The sequence below is a fragment of the Sinohyriopsis cumingii genome, chromosome 4, assembly GCF_028554795.1.
Source record: "Sinohyriopsis cumingii isolate HCF-2022 chromosome 4, ASM2855479v2, whole genome shotgun sequence".
NCBI lineage: Eukaryota > Metazoa > Mollusca > Bivalvia > Unionida > Unionidae > Sinohyriopsis > Sinohyriopsis cumingii.
In genome coordinates, this window is record NC_142964.1 from 134,504,713 (window position 1) to 134,523,316 (window position 18,604).

Genomic DNA, 18,604 nt, shown 5'->3' on the forward strand with positions numbered 1-18,604 from the left:
TAAGTCAAGAGCAGCAATCATGCAAGATCCTGTTCATGCACTCAAGCATTATTTAAAACGCACAGAGGCATGTCGGGACACACGTAAGCGCCACTTTCTTCCGGTCAAAGCTGGTAAACGGGATATCACCCCTCAAGCCCTTGCTTCATGGCTGAAGTGGGTTATACGCTCAGCATACTCTGAGGTCTCACAAGATCAGAGTCGCCTCATGAAGATTATGGCTCATGAGATTAGAGCAATCTCGGCAAGCCTGGCATTTGAATGCAATGTTTCGATCCGAGATATAATAGAAGCTGTTGGCTGGCACGCAGAGTCAACCTTCTCCAGTTTTTATCTCAGAGATCTGGCTTCGCAGAGGCAAACCTTGAATCTGGTAGGTCCGGTGTCGGCAGCCCAGATGACCACCAGACCCATTTAAAACAATCAGCACAGCCTATCAGCTTCGCTGGATTCGCCAGTGACATTTCGTAGGTAAGAAGATTTCAATAACTATCTTCTTAACCGTATATAAGGGTCACATATCACGTGACCCTAGGCTGTGTTGCTGATGAAATTAGGAGAACGGGTTATCGTTCAAATGGGAAATCCAGCCATCATTCCCCAGAAGGTACCCGGGGTGGAGGTAGGATGCTCAGCATTCCCTCCTCCTATTACTTATTCTCCTAACGTTAATGTGATCGGGGAACGTATTTGAAGGAGAAAGCAAATTTTTAGTAAATTATGTTTGTCCGAGAATACTTACCCGATCACATTACTTAAAAACCCTCCCAACCACCCCGCTATGCGAGCATCCTCGTATAATATATATCGCTCAGCTTAAAAACTAGCGACACCTGGCGGTGGCAAGGGGAGGTAAGGGGCAAGAGTTATTGCCCTTTGGTCTATATAAGATAGACCGAAAAGACGAATTTTTGTCTTTTAGTAGGGCTGGATTTGAGAGGTAGCAGGCTTATATTCCTAACGTTAATGTGATCGGGTAAGTATTCTCGGAGAAACATAATTTACTAAAAATTTGCTTTCTTCAAAATTGCATCATTACACTAACATGTGTGTAGCAACAAAAATAAACATCTTTTTACCTCAGCATGACTTTTGCATATACCATGATAAGATATAAATCAGAGTAAATATCACAAAGTAAAACACAGTGTTTATTGTTGTTTGATATTTATATTTTCTGTTCTAATGTGTGCATTAGTAAACAAATATTCTACAATTAAGTATGACATAGCAGCAAAGTGGTTGCAAGATAGGATGAAAAGCATGACTTTAAAACAATAATAGCATGTTGCTTTGTTCTTCAAATGTTACCTGGTGTCTTAGTAAGAAATAAATAAGGAAAAGAGTAGAGGACAAACATGATTTTAATTTGTAAATGCACATTCAAGTCTGTTATAATTTGTATATAAATAGGAACCAAGAAAATCTTGTATGTGTGCAGCTCATCCTTACTGCAGTGATTAAATGAGTGAACTATTATTTTCCCCTTTTTTAATATATAAAATGCATATTATTAGAGGTATGAAATGGAGTTAAGAACATGGACCTAAAATGGCTTTAAAAAATGGAATTTTACTTAAAAAATGAATTGTGAGAAATAATTTGAACTAAATTTTTTGTGTGAGTTTTGACAAATACCTCAGCAGAAAAGATAGAATTTATTTATTTTTCAGGCATAATGTTTCATATGTGCCCTTGCTAATTTTTATTTGTAAGTGAAAATCTCTGATAGATGTTAGTAAATTCTTCAAACTGTTCAAATATTGAGATCATTGAGCTTTTTAATCAAATTAACTTGGTAAATTGTGTACATTTACTAAATGTAGGGATTTTGGCTTAAATGTTCACTAACCTTGAGATGTCATCCCAGAAATTCCTACTGTGTGTCAAAGTATAAAAAAATCTGTGCACTAATTTAAAATTGTGTATGGCGTTGATGTTCATGAATGGTGCAAAATTATAAATGTACATAAATAAAGTAATAAAACTTTTTACATGTGCATCCAGATTATTAAAAATCAGTTTTATTGTAGCATCTTGTCCCTATCACACTTTCTATACATTGGTAAGAACATGCCAAATTTCAATTTGTATTACAGAGTACAGACGGGTGGAGGGGAGATCTGCAGGTTGCATTCTTGATGAAATCACATTGAACGACAACATTGAAGATATTATGTTTATTAAAAACCTGCTTCGTGATTCTCCAGAGGTTGTAGATAGTGTAAATGATGAGCTTATTTCTAGATTTCTTATTAATACCGGGGAGCACTCAAGAATAATACAATTCCAGGTTGTGGATGACAAGATCCATCACTTATTTGTACCAATGTTTTCATGTAATTTGCCTGTTGAGTTGATTTTGCAAAAGACTTTGGAACCTGAGGCATTCAAAAAGTGGACAGAATTCATGAAGTGTAAGTACTCCTTGAACATGTTAATTTATTAAATAGCTGTGTTCATACAATTATACAGAACTGAACCATAGACTTCTGCAAGTGTAAAACAACACCAGTTCAATATTTGGACACAATAATGAGAATGTAAATGTTGATATTGTACCTCACTGAAAGTTGATTTCTCTTTTGGGCCTTCATCTCGGGTTGGCTAATACCAAACAACTAAAAAGCTAATACTATGCATGCAGCAAACTATGTTTAATTTAAGAGGTATAAAGTATATAGATCAGTTTACATACTGCCAACAGAACAGCTATTTCAGCATTTTGCACATCTGATATTTTATTCTTTACACTTAATCTCATTGTGGCATAATGTAATAAACCATGTGTACATTCTCGCAATTAATTGCTATTACTTACAAGAATTTCTTTCTTGGAAACCTATAAGAAACATGGGAGTATGAATTAATGGACACTAATCTTAATATTTGTTCAATCAATTCTGAACAACTATGAGTCATATTGAGTGATATTCAATTTTAGGTAAACACCATCGGATGGCTTTAGAGTCATGTCTGCCAACTTTTGAGAGAGATCTAAACTTCCAGATGGTCTTCTTCTACATATGCCAAAAGGAGCTACTCGATGAGTTTACTATTCAGAGAATTGTAAGTGTGTTTTTGAATAACATGAACTATAATCCTAAATGCTGTAATGTCATATTTTAGATATTCACAAAAAAGACCAAAAATAAAGAATGTAAAGAGACTTGTGTAGAACACGTAATGCTGGAAATAGATTCTTCTTCTACATACACACACACACACACACAAGATATATATATTCAGTGCATACATTTTACATAATCACTCACAAAGTAAATAAAATAAAGTCCAAGGACTTGATGTTAACTTTGTTAGTGATGATTAGGTAATAATTTACCCTAATAAATACCCAACCATGATCATTTAATCCTTATAATTCCAATTCACTTTCTTTATGTCATCATATCAGCAGAATTCATTAACGAAGCATGTATAATGAGGTAGCTCAGAGTTTTCTTTCATTAGCTTCTTCACTGTGATAGAATACATAGCCCCATCTTTGTTTGCCAAGAGTGGTTGATTTTTATGTAGAGTGTCATGCCAGTTATCTAAGGAGCTTATGATAATTTTTTAATAAAAAAATATAGTTGATGCTATTTAAACCAGGCTGTTTCTTTTGTTAGCATTACACTTGCATATGGCACATGTTATAGCAGTCACTGTTCTTGCTTCCTGCATAGTTTGATTTTTCAAAGGCAAACTCATGACCATCTTAGTGAAATCCTTTGCATGTCATATCACCCTGATCTTTAATAACAGCTGTTGGAACATGTTATTGAAGCAAAATGCAATAATTTCTGAAGATTGGCTTGTATGCCTTCTTTGGCAAAAGGGAGAGTATTAGAGTGCAAGAAGGTCTGTGCAGTTACATTGAACTTATGATAGGTGATTTCAGCATTGAACTGTTTCAGAAGGGTTTACTAGTCTGTCAATCCATACATGGTTTGGCTCCTGATTATCCTATATGTAATTTTAAATTTGTTAAAAATGTACATATGTATTAACTAAGATCCATCTCAAACAACAAGTTCTATTTATTTAAACCAAATTCAGAGTTTTAATAGAAGAGTTTTGCTTTTTCTGGAGCCAAACTATGGTATTCCATACCACCGTATATAAAGTCAGCTGAGTCATGCCAAGCTTTTAAAAAGCATTGTAATCAACATCTGCAGAAACAATTATTTGTATGATTTTGTTTAATTCAGTACTACTACTTTTTACAACATTGTTATCATGTACTCACGATAATGTTTTACACATGTTCGCTACTACTATTTGTAATGAATCCTGTATGTACTTACTCATCCTTGAAGCCTTGTACATATTTTATTGAAGCAGTAGATAAATTGTCGAGTTTTTAACAGAATCTTGTTGTCTAAAGACACCTCACCTTGTAAAAAGTGTGCATTATGTGTGTGTGTGTGTGTATGTATGTGTATATATATATATATATATATATATATATATATATATATATATATATATATATATATATATATATATATATATATGTATATACAAATGTAATTGTAGAAGGCATCATGGAAGATTGATCAATTGACCAAATGAGCTTATTCTTTAAATAAAATCATTATTATTATACATACATACATACATACATACATATTATCATCTACTTTTCCAGGTAAGCTGTCAAATTTTCTGTTATTTGAAAGATTGTTTTTGCATATAGGCAGTGTTAAACATTTTATTTTTCAGTCTGACCCTGCTACTGTAAAAGATAATGACAAAGGCAGTATATATTTTCTTGATCAGATATGTTCACCTATCACATTAATGTTTGTAAAATAAGCTTGGTACATCCCAAATACAACTCTCTCAAAAAGACTACAATCATCTTTTCTCTGTGTATCATATAGACAGTGGTCAGTAACTCTTGCCCATTACTTCCCCTTGCCACCACAAGGTGTCTTGGGTTTCAAGTTTTTGGTACAGTACAGGCAAATTATCATACAAAAACTCCCAAATCTCCCAAAACTACTATGCTATCTCCTTTTTTCAACCTGCCGTGTCAGCATTTGGGTTTTTAGTGTGCAGTCAGGTATCTAGTATAGGTTTTATGTATTATATTTTAATTTTGACCATTTTTATGCAAATTTGTCATACTGTATTACTGATGCATCATGTTGTTCATAATCTGTGCTTATTGTATGGTTTCTGCTCACTCTGTTAGCAATGGGTGGAACTTATTAACATGTAGGTTTTAATTTATTAATTTTGGTTCCTGTCATTTCATTTAAATAATGATGATGAAATGTCCCAATTACAACAGTTTCAAGGCCAACAAGGACATGCATAATATGTCCCTCACCTGCACAAAGTGCACATTGTCTGCAACATGCATTGTGTAGGCAATCTTGACAGAAGATTTTTGGTCAAAAATCCTGCAGAAGAGCATTAAAAAAACCCATAGTGCAGTGTCAAATCTTGCACAGAGCAGTTGGACATTTTGACCATCCACCTCAAGCGTATACATGTCAATCCTTATGCTTTTGGCATAATGATTATGCTTTTTTTAATTCTTAAACTTCAAAACATGTACAATCAGAAAAAGGACATGGACACTGTTTATCACCACATCATGATAATGTTGACAAAAGTCACCATAATATCATGTAATCTAAACTTAGACACTCATGTAGTCTCCCCAAATCCCATCTTTAGAGAGTGAATTTAGTTAACTCCCCCATGTGGCTATGACAATGAAGATGATGAGCACTGTTTGTTCTATTGCCTCTTGTTTAATACCCAAAGATCTCTCACTACATCTTGTAACATGCTTATGCTCTGTAACTCTTGTAACATATATGCTGTGTAACTCTCAATTTAGTATTGAAAGGTGAAGTAAAAATAAGAAAAGAAACTAATTCTCTGATACTCCTTAATGTTCAGAAATATATCAATGAAACTGGACAATTTTACTACTTACAATTAAATAAACAAAATGGACAAACCTGACTGTAACCACTTTCTCACTCATTAATTGCTTATTTAATTAACTACATACCCATATGTGTATTATCTTTACCTTTGAAATGTTTTGTGTCCAAAACTTATACTTTGTTTTCAAATGTACTTGAATTTTGTCACATGAATGTCATTTTGGATAATTTTTGTGTGTTTTGGGAATCGACTTAGGTTAAACAGATGAATCGTGCCCAGTCCCATATCAACAAAACAGCAGTAAATGTGTTTCAAACAATTATTACTTTCTTTCTGTGCGAGTTAGAGCAAGACTGGCCTTGACATTGGCTTCGAAATGGAAAATGCAGACTTTGACAGTGTATGGTGTGAAATAAGGGATTGCATGTACAGTTATGTAATAGAAGAATGTGGTGCATATAAAAGTGAAATAAAGATACTGATATATAGTGATATCATGGATTAGATATTCAAGATGACAGCGCTATAACATTTGTCGAATAGCTGTGATAATGTTTTAAATATTCTTAGTTGTTATTTTAACCAATTCATTATAATTTTAACTTAGACATGCAGTGTGAAGATTGTGTAACCTCTACTGGTCATTTGTGTCAGGGAGATTTAGTCCTTTGTAAGAAATGTGAGCTGGAAAGATTTCCTAAGGTGATGAGAAGCCCTGTAAATATGGCGGCAGATTACTGATGACAACGGTTCGTTAATAGCTCGTCAATAATGGTGAATGAACTGCTTTGTTTTGTACAAAACAAAATGAACACATTGCCATTTGATTATATTGTGAAGCCGTGTTTGGACACATATTGTGACACTGACATTGAGGCTGCAAAACTGACCCTGTTCTCAGTGGTACAAACAGTTGAGAGAATGATGAAGTGGAAGGGTATGGATAAATCTAAATAACGGATAAATCTAAATAATGTGAAAGTTATTTTGAATCTATTTCTGTCCAAATGACATACCAAGTTTTTGTGCATTGGATCTATCAAAGTTGTCACCTGTATCTTACAATTATGTGGACATGTCAATTTTATTGAAGGACATGGAAAATGTGAAACATTCAGTGGCCATACTTAAGCCAGTCCAGGCAGAAACGTTATGTGTAATGCAACATTTATGTGAACAATCCCATCCATGTTCAACAGTCAAAAGTACATTACCTCCCCATGTTGACAATTCGAACACAGTTCAGTCTGACATTGTACTCACTGAGAATTCATCTGCAAACCGAGGCTACAGTACAACAAATCATGAGCTGAAAAGTCAACCATATAGGTCAACGAGGAATACCCCTGAACCCAGTTGTCCAAAAGAAAGAACTGTTACTAGTAGCACATGCGAAGGTATGCAATGCACGGACTCAAACAGCAACGAGACTCGGGTTAGTGCAAACAAGACCTGCTGTGCTATATGGGATACAACTGCAGAAATCCATTATAATAATAAATCAGATGATGGTGAATTAAAGCACAGCACAACTGCATTAAAAATGGTCTCGTGTTCAGAAGACACCAGTGCCCAAGACGAGGATTTGGAAAACAATAAAACTTTTGCTCAAGTCACAAGTTCTCTGAGGAACAATGACCTCAGTATGGCAGCATTTCCACATAAAATTCCACATCAACGATGGCTTAATAAGTTTATGAATGTCCAATCCACACACCAGTTTCCAAGAAGGCGTGCAAGGGTTATGATAGGAAAGGCAGCATCTTCAAATTTGCATACAGTGCTTCCAATGCGACAGCGATGCATATTTGTGACAAGACTTGCCCCCGAAATGCAGGAGTCCTCGCATATTGAACATTACTCTGGAGTTAAGCCCAGCCAGGTGGAAAAACTACAAACAAAATTTAATACCTATGCCAGCTTTAAAATCACATGTGATAACCCTATGCACAATGCGATGATGAACATGGATGCATGGCCAAGAAAAGCGTTAGTTAGAGACTACTATCAGTCAGAATTGAACCATCATATCCACAAATTGGACTCAAATATACATAATGGATACTTTACGCATTTCTTTTTATAACTGTCATTCATTAACAAGAAATATACAAAATGTAAGAACTTTATTCGATATTTCCGATATTTGTTTCTTACAAAAATTGTGGCTTCTCGACAGTGAGTTAGACTGTCTCTTATCCATACACGATGAGTTCTATGGATCAGGGGAATCGCCGCTTGAATCTTCTAACGTTATTCATACAGGTAGACCTTACGGAGGTGTCAGGAGTACTATACCATAGATCTCTTGCAAGTATTACAGAAGTACAACACCTCGATGATCCCAGATTAATAGGTGTTACTATCCATATGGGGGATTCCTCTTTGTTTTTTGTCAATATCTATTTACCTTTTGATCTTGCGGAAAGTTTTGGGGAATTTGTAGGTTATTTGGGCAAAATTAATTCTACTGTAGAAAATGCTAATATGCTCAATGCTTATGTAGTAGGAGATTGGAATGCTAATACGCTCAAATCCACTCCCTTTGGAGATGAACTTCGACTATTTTGTGATGAATATGGTTATATCATATCGGACTTAAAACTAATAGTAGACCACACAACAAATTTTACTTAATCAGTGATTCACACAATACAATCTCTTGGTTGGATCACCGTGTCTCTACACAGTCTGCTCATTCCGCTATAAGTGATATGAGAATACTTCACACCCTAGTAGGGTCCGACCATTGTCCTACTTTAATGTCTATCAAGACTGATTTGATTCTTGCCCCAATGAACTCTTAGACTTGAAATACAACATCAATTGGTCAGACCTTACTTCTAATGAAAAGCTGAATTATACTTAGACATCTGTACTCTTATTAAGCAAGATTGAGATCCCACATTGTGTTGCGATCTGTAATGACCACAGCTGCACTAACCAGGTGCATAAGAAACAGATAAATGGATTATACACTGATATAGTAAAAGCTCTGTCGAACTCTGGTAATAGCTTGACTAGTAAATCCAAAAGCAGTTACCGGGTTATACCAGGCTGGAATGACTGTGTCAAAGAACTTCATGAATTTGCATGAAATGCTTACCTTATGTGGCGTGATAATGGTAAACCTCGTCACGGCCATCTCAGTAACCAAATGTGCCAAACAAGAGCACAATTTAAGTATGCTTTTAGATTATGTAAGAAGGAGGAAGTAAAACATAAAGCAGACTTGCTAGCACAAAATTTTTAAGATGTTGACCAGTGTGAATTCTGGAAGCAAGTTAAACAAAATACTATGGCAGCTTCCAATAAACTACCAATTTGCACTGATGGGAACCATGGTCAGAACAATATATGAAACATGGAAAAATCATTTTGAAGACTTACTGAATAGTGTTAAAAATGAATCGAATAATAAGAATGTGCTCACAGCATTGATTTCTGTTCCTATTGAGGTAATCACATTATCTGAGATCCAAAGTGCAATAACAAGACAAAAAGGTGGTAAATGTCCGGGATCAGATTTTTTATATGTGGAACATTTTAAATTTTTAGATATTAGACTTCGTGTGCTATTGATGATTTTATTTAATTGTATGTTTGTGCATCACTGAATTGTACCAGATAATTTCACAAAAGTTACAATTATACCGCTACTAAAGAGCAAAATTGGTAACCTGGTGGACAAAAATAACTACAGACCTATAGCTCTTACAACTATTATGTAAAAAATATTTGAATGCATCATACTGGAAAGATTAAGTCACAATCTACGATAATCAGTTTGGTTTTAAAAAGCAGCATTCAACAGATTTATGCATACATGTACATGTCTTTAAAGAAACTGTTAACTATTATGTAGAACATGGCAGCTCAGTGTTTGCATGCTTTTTAGACGCTAGCAAGGCATTTGATAGGGTCAATCACTGGACATTCTTTAAAAAGTTGATTGATATTAAAATACCCATCTACATAGTTCATACTTTAGTTAACTGATATGGCAAACAGTTGTATTGTGTGCGATGGGGAAGTGTAATATCCAGCGGTTTCCATGTAACCAGTGGGGTGAGGCAGGGGGTATTCTTTCCCCTTTGTTATTTAATATATATATATATATATATATATATATATATATATATATATATATATATATATATATATATATATATATAGACGAGTTAAATCGTAAGCTTGGTCAGTGTTACGTGGGGTTACGATGTCACCAAATGTGTTGTTTCTTAACAATTTTAGTTTTGCTGATGATATGTCATTAATATGTCCTTCTGTCACAGGTTTAAGGAAATTATTAACCCTTTACCTCATACAAGCGTCTTTGGATGCCTCTATTCCATTTGCATGGAAGCACCTTTTGACGCCTCTACAAGATTCGCATGGAAGCACCTTTGGACGCCTGCTGTAAACAGCAGCCATTTTGAGCTAGTTTTCGTAGCGCCACCTTCGGGGAATGACAATTACATCAGATCTCGTGGTCACTATTCATGCACTGGTCGATATCTGCTATTTAAAGTAACTGGGTCGTAATCTCCACTCTCCAAAATGGCAGCCGCGGATTTCATTCAGTACGTACGAAGTTTTCACGATTAGAATAACAACCACGAAAGATTCAATAAATTAGGTAAAGTCTCTGATTTTGATGTAAGCAGCAATTAGTTTTTATAAATTATCAAATTCAGATGACTTAGTGATATAGATGCACACGAAAACCTTGTAAATTTTGAGTATCGGAAATGGCAGCTACGGTTGGTCACACGGCCTCACTGACATGACAGTGAACAAATTCTCTCAAGATTTTGAAGTACATTAAAAAATTATTCTGTGAAAAATAATTACACAGCTGTAACAATCAGACTTTACTCTTAAATTTTTCCACATATAATATATGTGTACCAAAAATGTAAAATGGTTAAAATTGATGTTAAAGGTAACATACACTACATTGCTTAACAGTTTACAGGCAGGATTTCATTCAGTACTTATGAAGTTTTCACGATTAGAATCACAACCACAAAAGATTCAATAACTTAGGTGAAGGCTCTGATATTTATGTAAGCAGCAATTAGTTTTTATTGATTATCAAATTCAGATGACTTAGTGATGTAGACGCAGACGAAAAACGTAAATTTTGAGTATGGGAAATGGCAGCTACGGTCGGTCACGCGGCCTCACTGACATGACGGTGAACGAGTTCTCTCAAGATTTTAAAGCACATAAAATATTCTTCCGTGAAAAATAATTACACAGCTATAACAATTGGACTTTACTCTTGAATTTTTCCACATATAATATATGTGTACCAAAAATGTAAAACGGTTAAAATTGATGTTAAACGTAACACCATTACATTGCTTAACAATTCACAGGCAGGATTTCATTCAGTACTTATGAAGTTTTCACGATTAGAATCACAACCACGAAAGATTCAATAACTTTCGTAAAGGCTCTGATATTTATGTGAGCAGCAATTTTTATTGATTATCAAATTCAGATGATTTAGTGATGTAGACGCAGACGAAAAACCTGTAAATTTCGAGTATGGGAAATGGCAGCTACGGTCGGTCACACGGCCTTACTGACATGACGGTGAACGAGTTCTCTCTCGATTTTAAAGCACATAAAATATTCTTCTGTGAAAAATAATTACACAGCTATAACAATCGGACTTTACTCTTAAATTTTTCCACATATAATAGATGTCTACCTAAAACGTAAAATAGTTAAAACTGCTGTTAAACGTAACACCACTACATTGCTTAACAATTCACAGGCATGCATATGCGTATGTGGTCGGCTAGGTAACAGGTGTTCTATTTATAGCGTGCTGCACTTTGTCACTATGCTCTGTGAGGTAAAGGGTTAAAGATATGTGAACAATATGCATGGTCTTTCAGCCAACTTCTTTCAAATTACCATCTCCTCCCCCTGTACATCTTAATGGCAATGCTCTTACATATGTCAACAGTTATACCTACTTGGATCATATTTTGAAATCCAGTCTGTCGGATAATGAAGATATGATGAGACATTACTGATTTTGGTGTACTCGAACAAACATGCTTCTGTGTAAATTTAAGAATTGTTCAATGAATATCAAAATTAGATTATTCAAATCTTATTGCTGCACTATGTATTGTGCTCCTCTGTGGACAAAATTTAGTGAGTGTATGAAAAGAAAACTAGTTATTGGTTATAATAATAGTCTTCGTTTTCTGTTAGGTCTTCCTAGGTGAAACAGTGCCTCCAGCATGTTTGTAAATTATAATATATTCAGTTTTGATGAAGTAATGAGAAAGTATGCATTCTCAATGATGACAGGAATATCTAGTAGCAAGAACTGTATATTGAAATCTCTTTGGAACTATGACATTCATTTAAATTCTCATATTATTAGCAGATGGAACAAATTACTCTTTAAATGTGCCACTTAATTTCATTCTTAACAATGTATGGCACAGTTCATTGTTGTTGATGTATCTGTTTACTTGTATGTATGATATATATGTTCTTTTATGTTTACAATGTTTTTACTTTATAATTATATTTTAATTTAGAGGTATGGACTTTGTAGTCTGAAATATTCTTATCTAATCTGATACAACTTGCAGAACACAAAGTACTATGAACTGAACATGTGTTGATATTGTGTACAATGCTGCATGAAAACTTGTACTGCAAGTCCAGTGTAATAATAGAGCTGCAGTCAGTGGAATTTGTGTTCAATGTTGGAGCAAAGAAGTTCAAACATCTGGTTCCAAAGTCCACTGGTAAACACAAATGCATTTTTAAAACTAGTTTGTGAAAATCACATTTCTGGATACAATTGTTGTGGACCTGGAACATGACTGGGTATATGACTTGATTCTGCTTTGTATTTGTATCCCATGCTGTTGCAAGTTTCCTTGGTTGAATCACAGTTAGGATGCTTGTATATAAGGAAATCATTGTCTAATTAAGAAATTTGGTATTAATGATTTTACTTTACCAAGGTTAGAAACTATAATTGCATCTATCCTGGCTATTATTTCATTGACTTCTCTGTCATTTTCAAATACATTGGGAGTTTCTACAATCGTAGGTTAGGTGAATCTTGACCTGCATGTGGGAAAATACTCACAGATCCACATGGCCAGCAAAACTAATTACGTGACTTTACTTTGAAACCACATCGAGCACCTTGAGCAACATGTAACACCAGCATATCTGATTTACAGCATTCATAATGGCATGTTCTGCCATAGTTCACATATTCTAAGGCATAAACCTTTACAGTGATTGCATCTTAATGGCATTTAACTTTCTGTGTGTGTGTGTGTGTGTGTGTGTATATATATATATATATATATATATATATATATATATATATATATATATATATATATATATATATATATACAGTATCATCTATAGTAAGCTCTTCATTTATAGCAATGTGATATACTAGAGTCTTGCAATCTGAATAATCAGTAACAAACAAATTGTTACAACTCTAGGTCTTAAAATATGTAATAAAAAAAACGTGAAACCAACAATTTATGTAAAATCAGCAGTTATGTATTTCCCTACAATACAAGAATAAAGATTCAAAAGACATTACAGTACTGTAAATTAAATCTCAGATAATCCAAAAATGTCTTATCACAAGTCCAAAATTATAGAATGCTCCGAAAACAGAATGTTCCAATAGCCTTAAATGCCCTGATGTAACACAGTGATGCAGTCAAGAATGTCTTTGATTAAGTTGAATGAATTCATAATAATCCAAAGTAATGTATATAAATCTAAAGTTGGTGAGCACTTTAGTAATTCCAGTGACTATTTGAAATAATTCCTCTGCCAACAACACAATTGCAAACTCACTAATAGCCCTCTGAAACAAACAGGAGATCTCAGGATCTTGTTCCTGTTTGACATGGAGTGTCCTTTTGCACTCTGATTAGAATAGAGAGAATGAGTAGTAAAAAGAGAATCACTATGACCAATATCTATTCATTGATCAATACAAAGTCTAGAGCAGACTGCTATGGTGGCCTAGTGGTTAGAGTGTCAACCTAGGATGCAGAAGGTTGTGGGTTCGAACCCCTGCCATGCCATACCAAAGACTTACAAAAATGGTACTAACAGCAGCCTCGCTTGGCTCTCAGCATTAAAAGTTTGTGTTAGGACTGGTCGGCCTGGTGTCAGGATAATGTGACTGGGTGGGACATCATGCTACATGTCTGCGGCACGATACCCAAGTGCTAGACATCAATATAAACTGTCACACTGCAGACATCTTAGCAATATGACTGAAAAATTGTTAAAGCTACATTAAAAATCTAAATCACACACACACACAAAGTCCAGACCAAAAGTATAACCTCATCAAAAGTCCCTTTAATACATTCCAAATATAATTTTCATGAAAGGACTCTGTTTAAGACATCAGGCAACAATTTGTGGTAGGTTTCATATCCGTGAATCTTTTTCAGTGGTCCCGTTCGATATTTCCTACATTCAGACTATTCTTTTAGGACTAAAGTCTGAATGTTTCCTTAAGACATCATTGAACAGCTAGGTGTAACCTTCATTACTTTGAAATATTAAAATGTTCCTCAGTGACTATTAGTTCTGTGCCACATTCTTAAAGAAAATGTTTTGATTGTTTTTTTCAGAAGAAGCAAACTTGTTACAAAAAATTAATATTAGTGCTTAAATAAACAAGTAAATTAACAGAGAATCAGAAGAAAAAACAATTAAAAATTTAAATATTTTATTAAATATTTTTTGAAATATATTTTAAGTACAAATATTACTACCACTCTGTTCGCCTAAGTGGTTATAATAGCTTTCACCTCAGATGTAGGAGGTTGTGGGTTTGAAACCCGGCCAAGTCGCACCAAAAACTTATAAAAATGGTACTAGCAGCTGCCTCACTTGGTTCTTAGCATTAAGTGGTTAGTGTTAGGAATAGTTGACCTGGTGTCAGGATAATGTGACTGGGTGGGAAATGATGCTACATGTCTGCAGCATTATGCCCAGTGCTAGACATCACTATAAACTGCTACACTGCAGACAAAATAATGATATGACTGAAAAAAATTTAAAGCTCTGAGCAGCAGGGAGGGTGAACAGACTCTAATTGATTCACCTGTATTTTTGCAAATTAAGACTTCCTGGGGGATTGCAAAAATCGTATATAAAAAAATGCGCTATTGTCGGTGACACGTTGAGAGCGTTGCCCTCCCTGCTGCTATGAATGAAAATTTTTATCTAACCCGATTCGATACCGTGTTCGAGGATCATGTAAATTTATTGTTATAAACCCATATGGGGTTATTTTAGCATGACTAAAGAAATTTCTAAACTTATTTATGTCCATATCACCGCTGCACCAGGTCTGATGAATATTTCGCAACGTGTGAGTATCAACTCCGTTAAAGACAGCAAGAATATTACAGTTATCCCTGATCACTTTAGGAATCTGTGTATATCGCTGGGTTACATAAATTATATCTGTGTTTTTGTGTCGACCTCTGGAAAATATTCTGGCAGGATTTGATTGTTTATCCAGCATAATATCATCGTAAACAACTAAATTGTTAATTGACCCATCAATGTCATCAATACTTGGTGCTTCATTAATGTCAGTTATAAATTCAACATCATCATCTCCACTTAACTATTTTGTGCTTTCATTATAATCTTTTATTACATCATAACAATGCTGATCGTCTACAGATGGTGCTACCAGATATAATTTATCCCATTTCATCCACTTTATTATTAAATTAAGTAACAACTGCATCTTGCCACTTCCAGATGGACCTATAATAATCATGCGAACAGAATGTGGTAATGCTGCGTGATGCTTAACTGGTTCTCGTTTCCTTGTTGCAGAAAAGTCAGTGATTTCCATTAGAAAATATATAAAAAGAATATGAATTTATATTGGTTGAAATGCAGGGCACGCACATCGACAAGTGATCTAACAAACATTACGACAAAAAAAAACATCTGCGGTTACGGGCAAGCGTGAGTGATGCGGTACAAAAAAATTTAAATTTATCTCCACTGGCGAGTCAGGTGAAAGTCAAAACCAAGTATTAAAAAAAAAGCAACACGGAGGTGATATTGCAACAAAATTAGGAAAACTACCGGGGACTCGGTGGGCTAAATAGCCAGGAGAAAAACATCTTCCAGGATATAGTTACTGCGGCCCTGGAACCAGACTTGATATCAGACTTGATGACCAGGATCAACCAAGACCAGGTGAACATCTGATAAACGCTATTGATAAGGCATGTTATGCTCATGATGTAGCTTATAAAAGTAAAGATCTGCAGCATAGACATCTCGCAGATGTGAAATTAATTCACGCGTTAAATTCCATCACTGATAAATCTCTCAAGGAAAAATTAGCTAGTTGGTTAATAAAATCCGCGATGAAAGGTAACTTAGCACTAGACGCTGGTACTTAATTATAAATGGAGTCAATTTATTATTCGCCAAAAGGATATTGGAGGGGTAGCGCAGCAATTAGTAAACTCGCTGAAGCAGCAAAAGTTACTCGCATTACTGCTAAAAATTGGTTATCCAAACAGGCAATATGGCAAATTTACCAACCACCGCCTAAACAAGTTCACTTTGCACATTTTGATGTCAGTGTACCAAATGAAGTTCATCAGGCTGACATATTATTTTTGCCACACAATACCATTAAAATCCGAAGACATCAAATAACATATAAATACGCGTTAACTGTAGTTGATGTTGCAAGTAGATACAAAGATGCGGAACTGTTAACGACTAAAACAGCATCTGAAGTAGCCAATGGTTTTGAACGAATTTATCAACGAGGTGATCTGCGATGGCCGCATTTCTTACAAGTTGATCCTGGCAAAGAATTTCAGGGTGCAGTATCATTGCTGATGAAGCAACATAACGTCACCATCAGTCGAGGGCATACTGAGATTCATCGTGATCAGGCAATTGTTGAGTGATTTAATCGAACACTTGCTGAACGGTTATTTGGATATCAATACGCGAAGGAATTCATTCAGGACAAGAGATCACGCGAATGGGTCACAAGATTACCAAGTGTGATAGCTGCATTAAATAATGAAATTACTCGAACAACTAATATGAAACCTATTAACGCAATATCCAAAAAACATATACCACAACGACGTGATTTTTCAGCACAACCAATACTAGGTGATGTCACTGTGAGATATTTATATGAACCAGGTGAACTTGAAGGTGGTAAAAAAAAGAGCGACTGATCCTATCTGGAGTATTACCACACACAAGATATCTAACATAACTAGACCTACTGGTAGACCAGCAATCTACAGACTGGATTCAACTGCTCCTCAACGTGGATTCACACGTGAACAATTACAAGTAATTCCCGAGGATACACAATTACCTCCTAGATCACTTAACTAGCACCCCGACATCGATTACATTCAAGACAGATCAGCATCACATTTTCGCGTGTATGACCAAGACGATTATCCTTTCTATCTACGGTGAATTGTCTTGAATGTTTATCCGAATACTGCCACAACATTATACAATTACAGCTCGCACAGTGATTATTCTGCTGTTGTTTCAGTGTCATGATAAATTCAACATCAAGGTCAAATTCTCGATTATTTTTTTTGTCACTCTGTTTGTAACCAGTTAATTTTTTTCTGATTATAACATTGCTGTTTTCATTATTAATTTCATCAGCCATTGACTCATCCAAGACAATCCTTCGCAGTTGAGATATTCTTCTGACTCTGGACACAGCCAAGTAAACTAAGTTTGACCACTCGATTCGATCATCAATGATCCAAACACCTGTATCAGAGATAGTCAGTCCTTGAGATGAATGTTTCGTCATTGCGTATCCTAGCATCCACAGGGATTTATCAGCGCGCAGTGCATCTTCAACATCATTGACATCAACTGTAACAATATCATTCAGCCCGAGATTCTGCTTCCCCCTTAACTGTCCTGGTATATCAATGTCAATATTCTGTAACCGCGTATCAGCTGGTCTATAACACAATGGCACTGGCAGTGTTGGAAATTTTTTCTTGTGTAATTGAAATAACTGTTGTTGAAGTGTGTCTCTGACTATCTTTCTACCTGCCACTATCAAATCGTTTGGTCTCCACGTTTTCCAAAAGTCGCTCAAGGAAGTTTCTGAAATCACCTTACGCATAATTTCACATTGAATTTTATTCGGTTGTAGTCTGATTAATGTTTTAAATTCCTTTAATTCTGCATCGAGAGAATTCTTTTCTGCAGGATTTGTTACAAGGAGTTACAGATCCTACCTTGAGCCACTTGCACTGATTCATTATATATATATATATATATATATATATATATATATATATATATATATATATATATATATATATATATATATATATATATATATATATATATATATATTTCTTATTTAAATATTTGTCTTAAATATAATATGGAGGAGTTTGAGAGATTATCTGCAATCAAGCCCTGGAAAGCTTCTAGATTTGATCTCGACAGACTAACCCTTGATTCGCAGCGGCAAGCCCTGACTGGTCTGTTTGATATTATCAAGATGCCAAAGACGAATTTCGTAATGATGGAGCATCTCACGTGTGGTCTACATTCAAAATTATACACGACGACGATGTCATTGGTGCCACAATGA

The 18,604-nt window shown here is 35.0% G+C and overlaps 1 protein-coding gene across 3 annotated transcripts in view; it reads left to right on the forward strand.

Moving 5' to 3' along the window:
- Positions 1-18,604, forward strand: part of LOC149802127 (uncharacterized) — a 131,898-nt gene that overhangs the window by 20,790 nt on the left and 92,504 nt on the right. For all 3 annotated transcript variants that reach the window (XM_089956530.1, XM_089956532.1, XM_089956531.1), the window contains exons 5-6: positions 2,100-2,417; positions 2,945-3,069. In XM_089956530.1, coding sequence (XP_089812656.1) covers positions 2,100-2,417; positions 2,945-3,069 — 443 coding nt within the window. The remainder of the gene's footprint in view (positions 1-2,099; positions 2,418-2,944; positions 3,070-18,604) is intronic.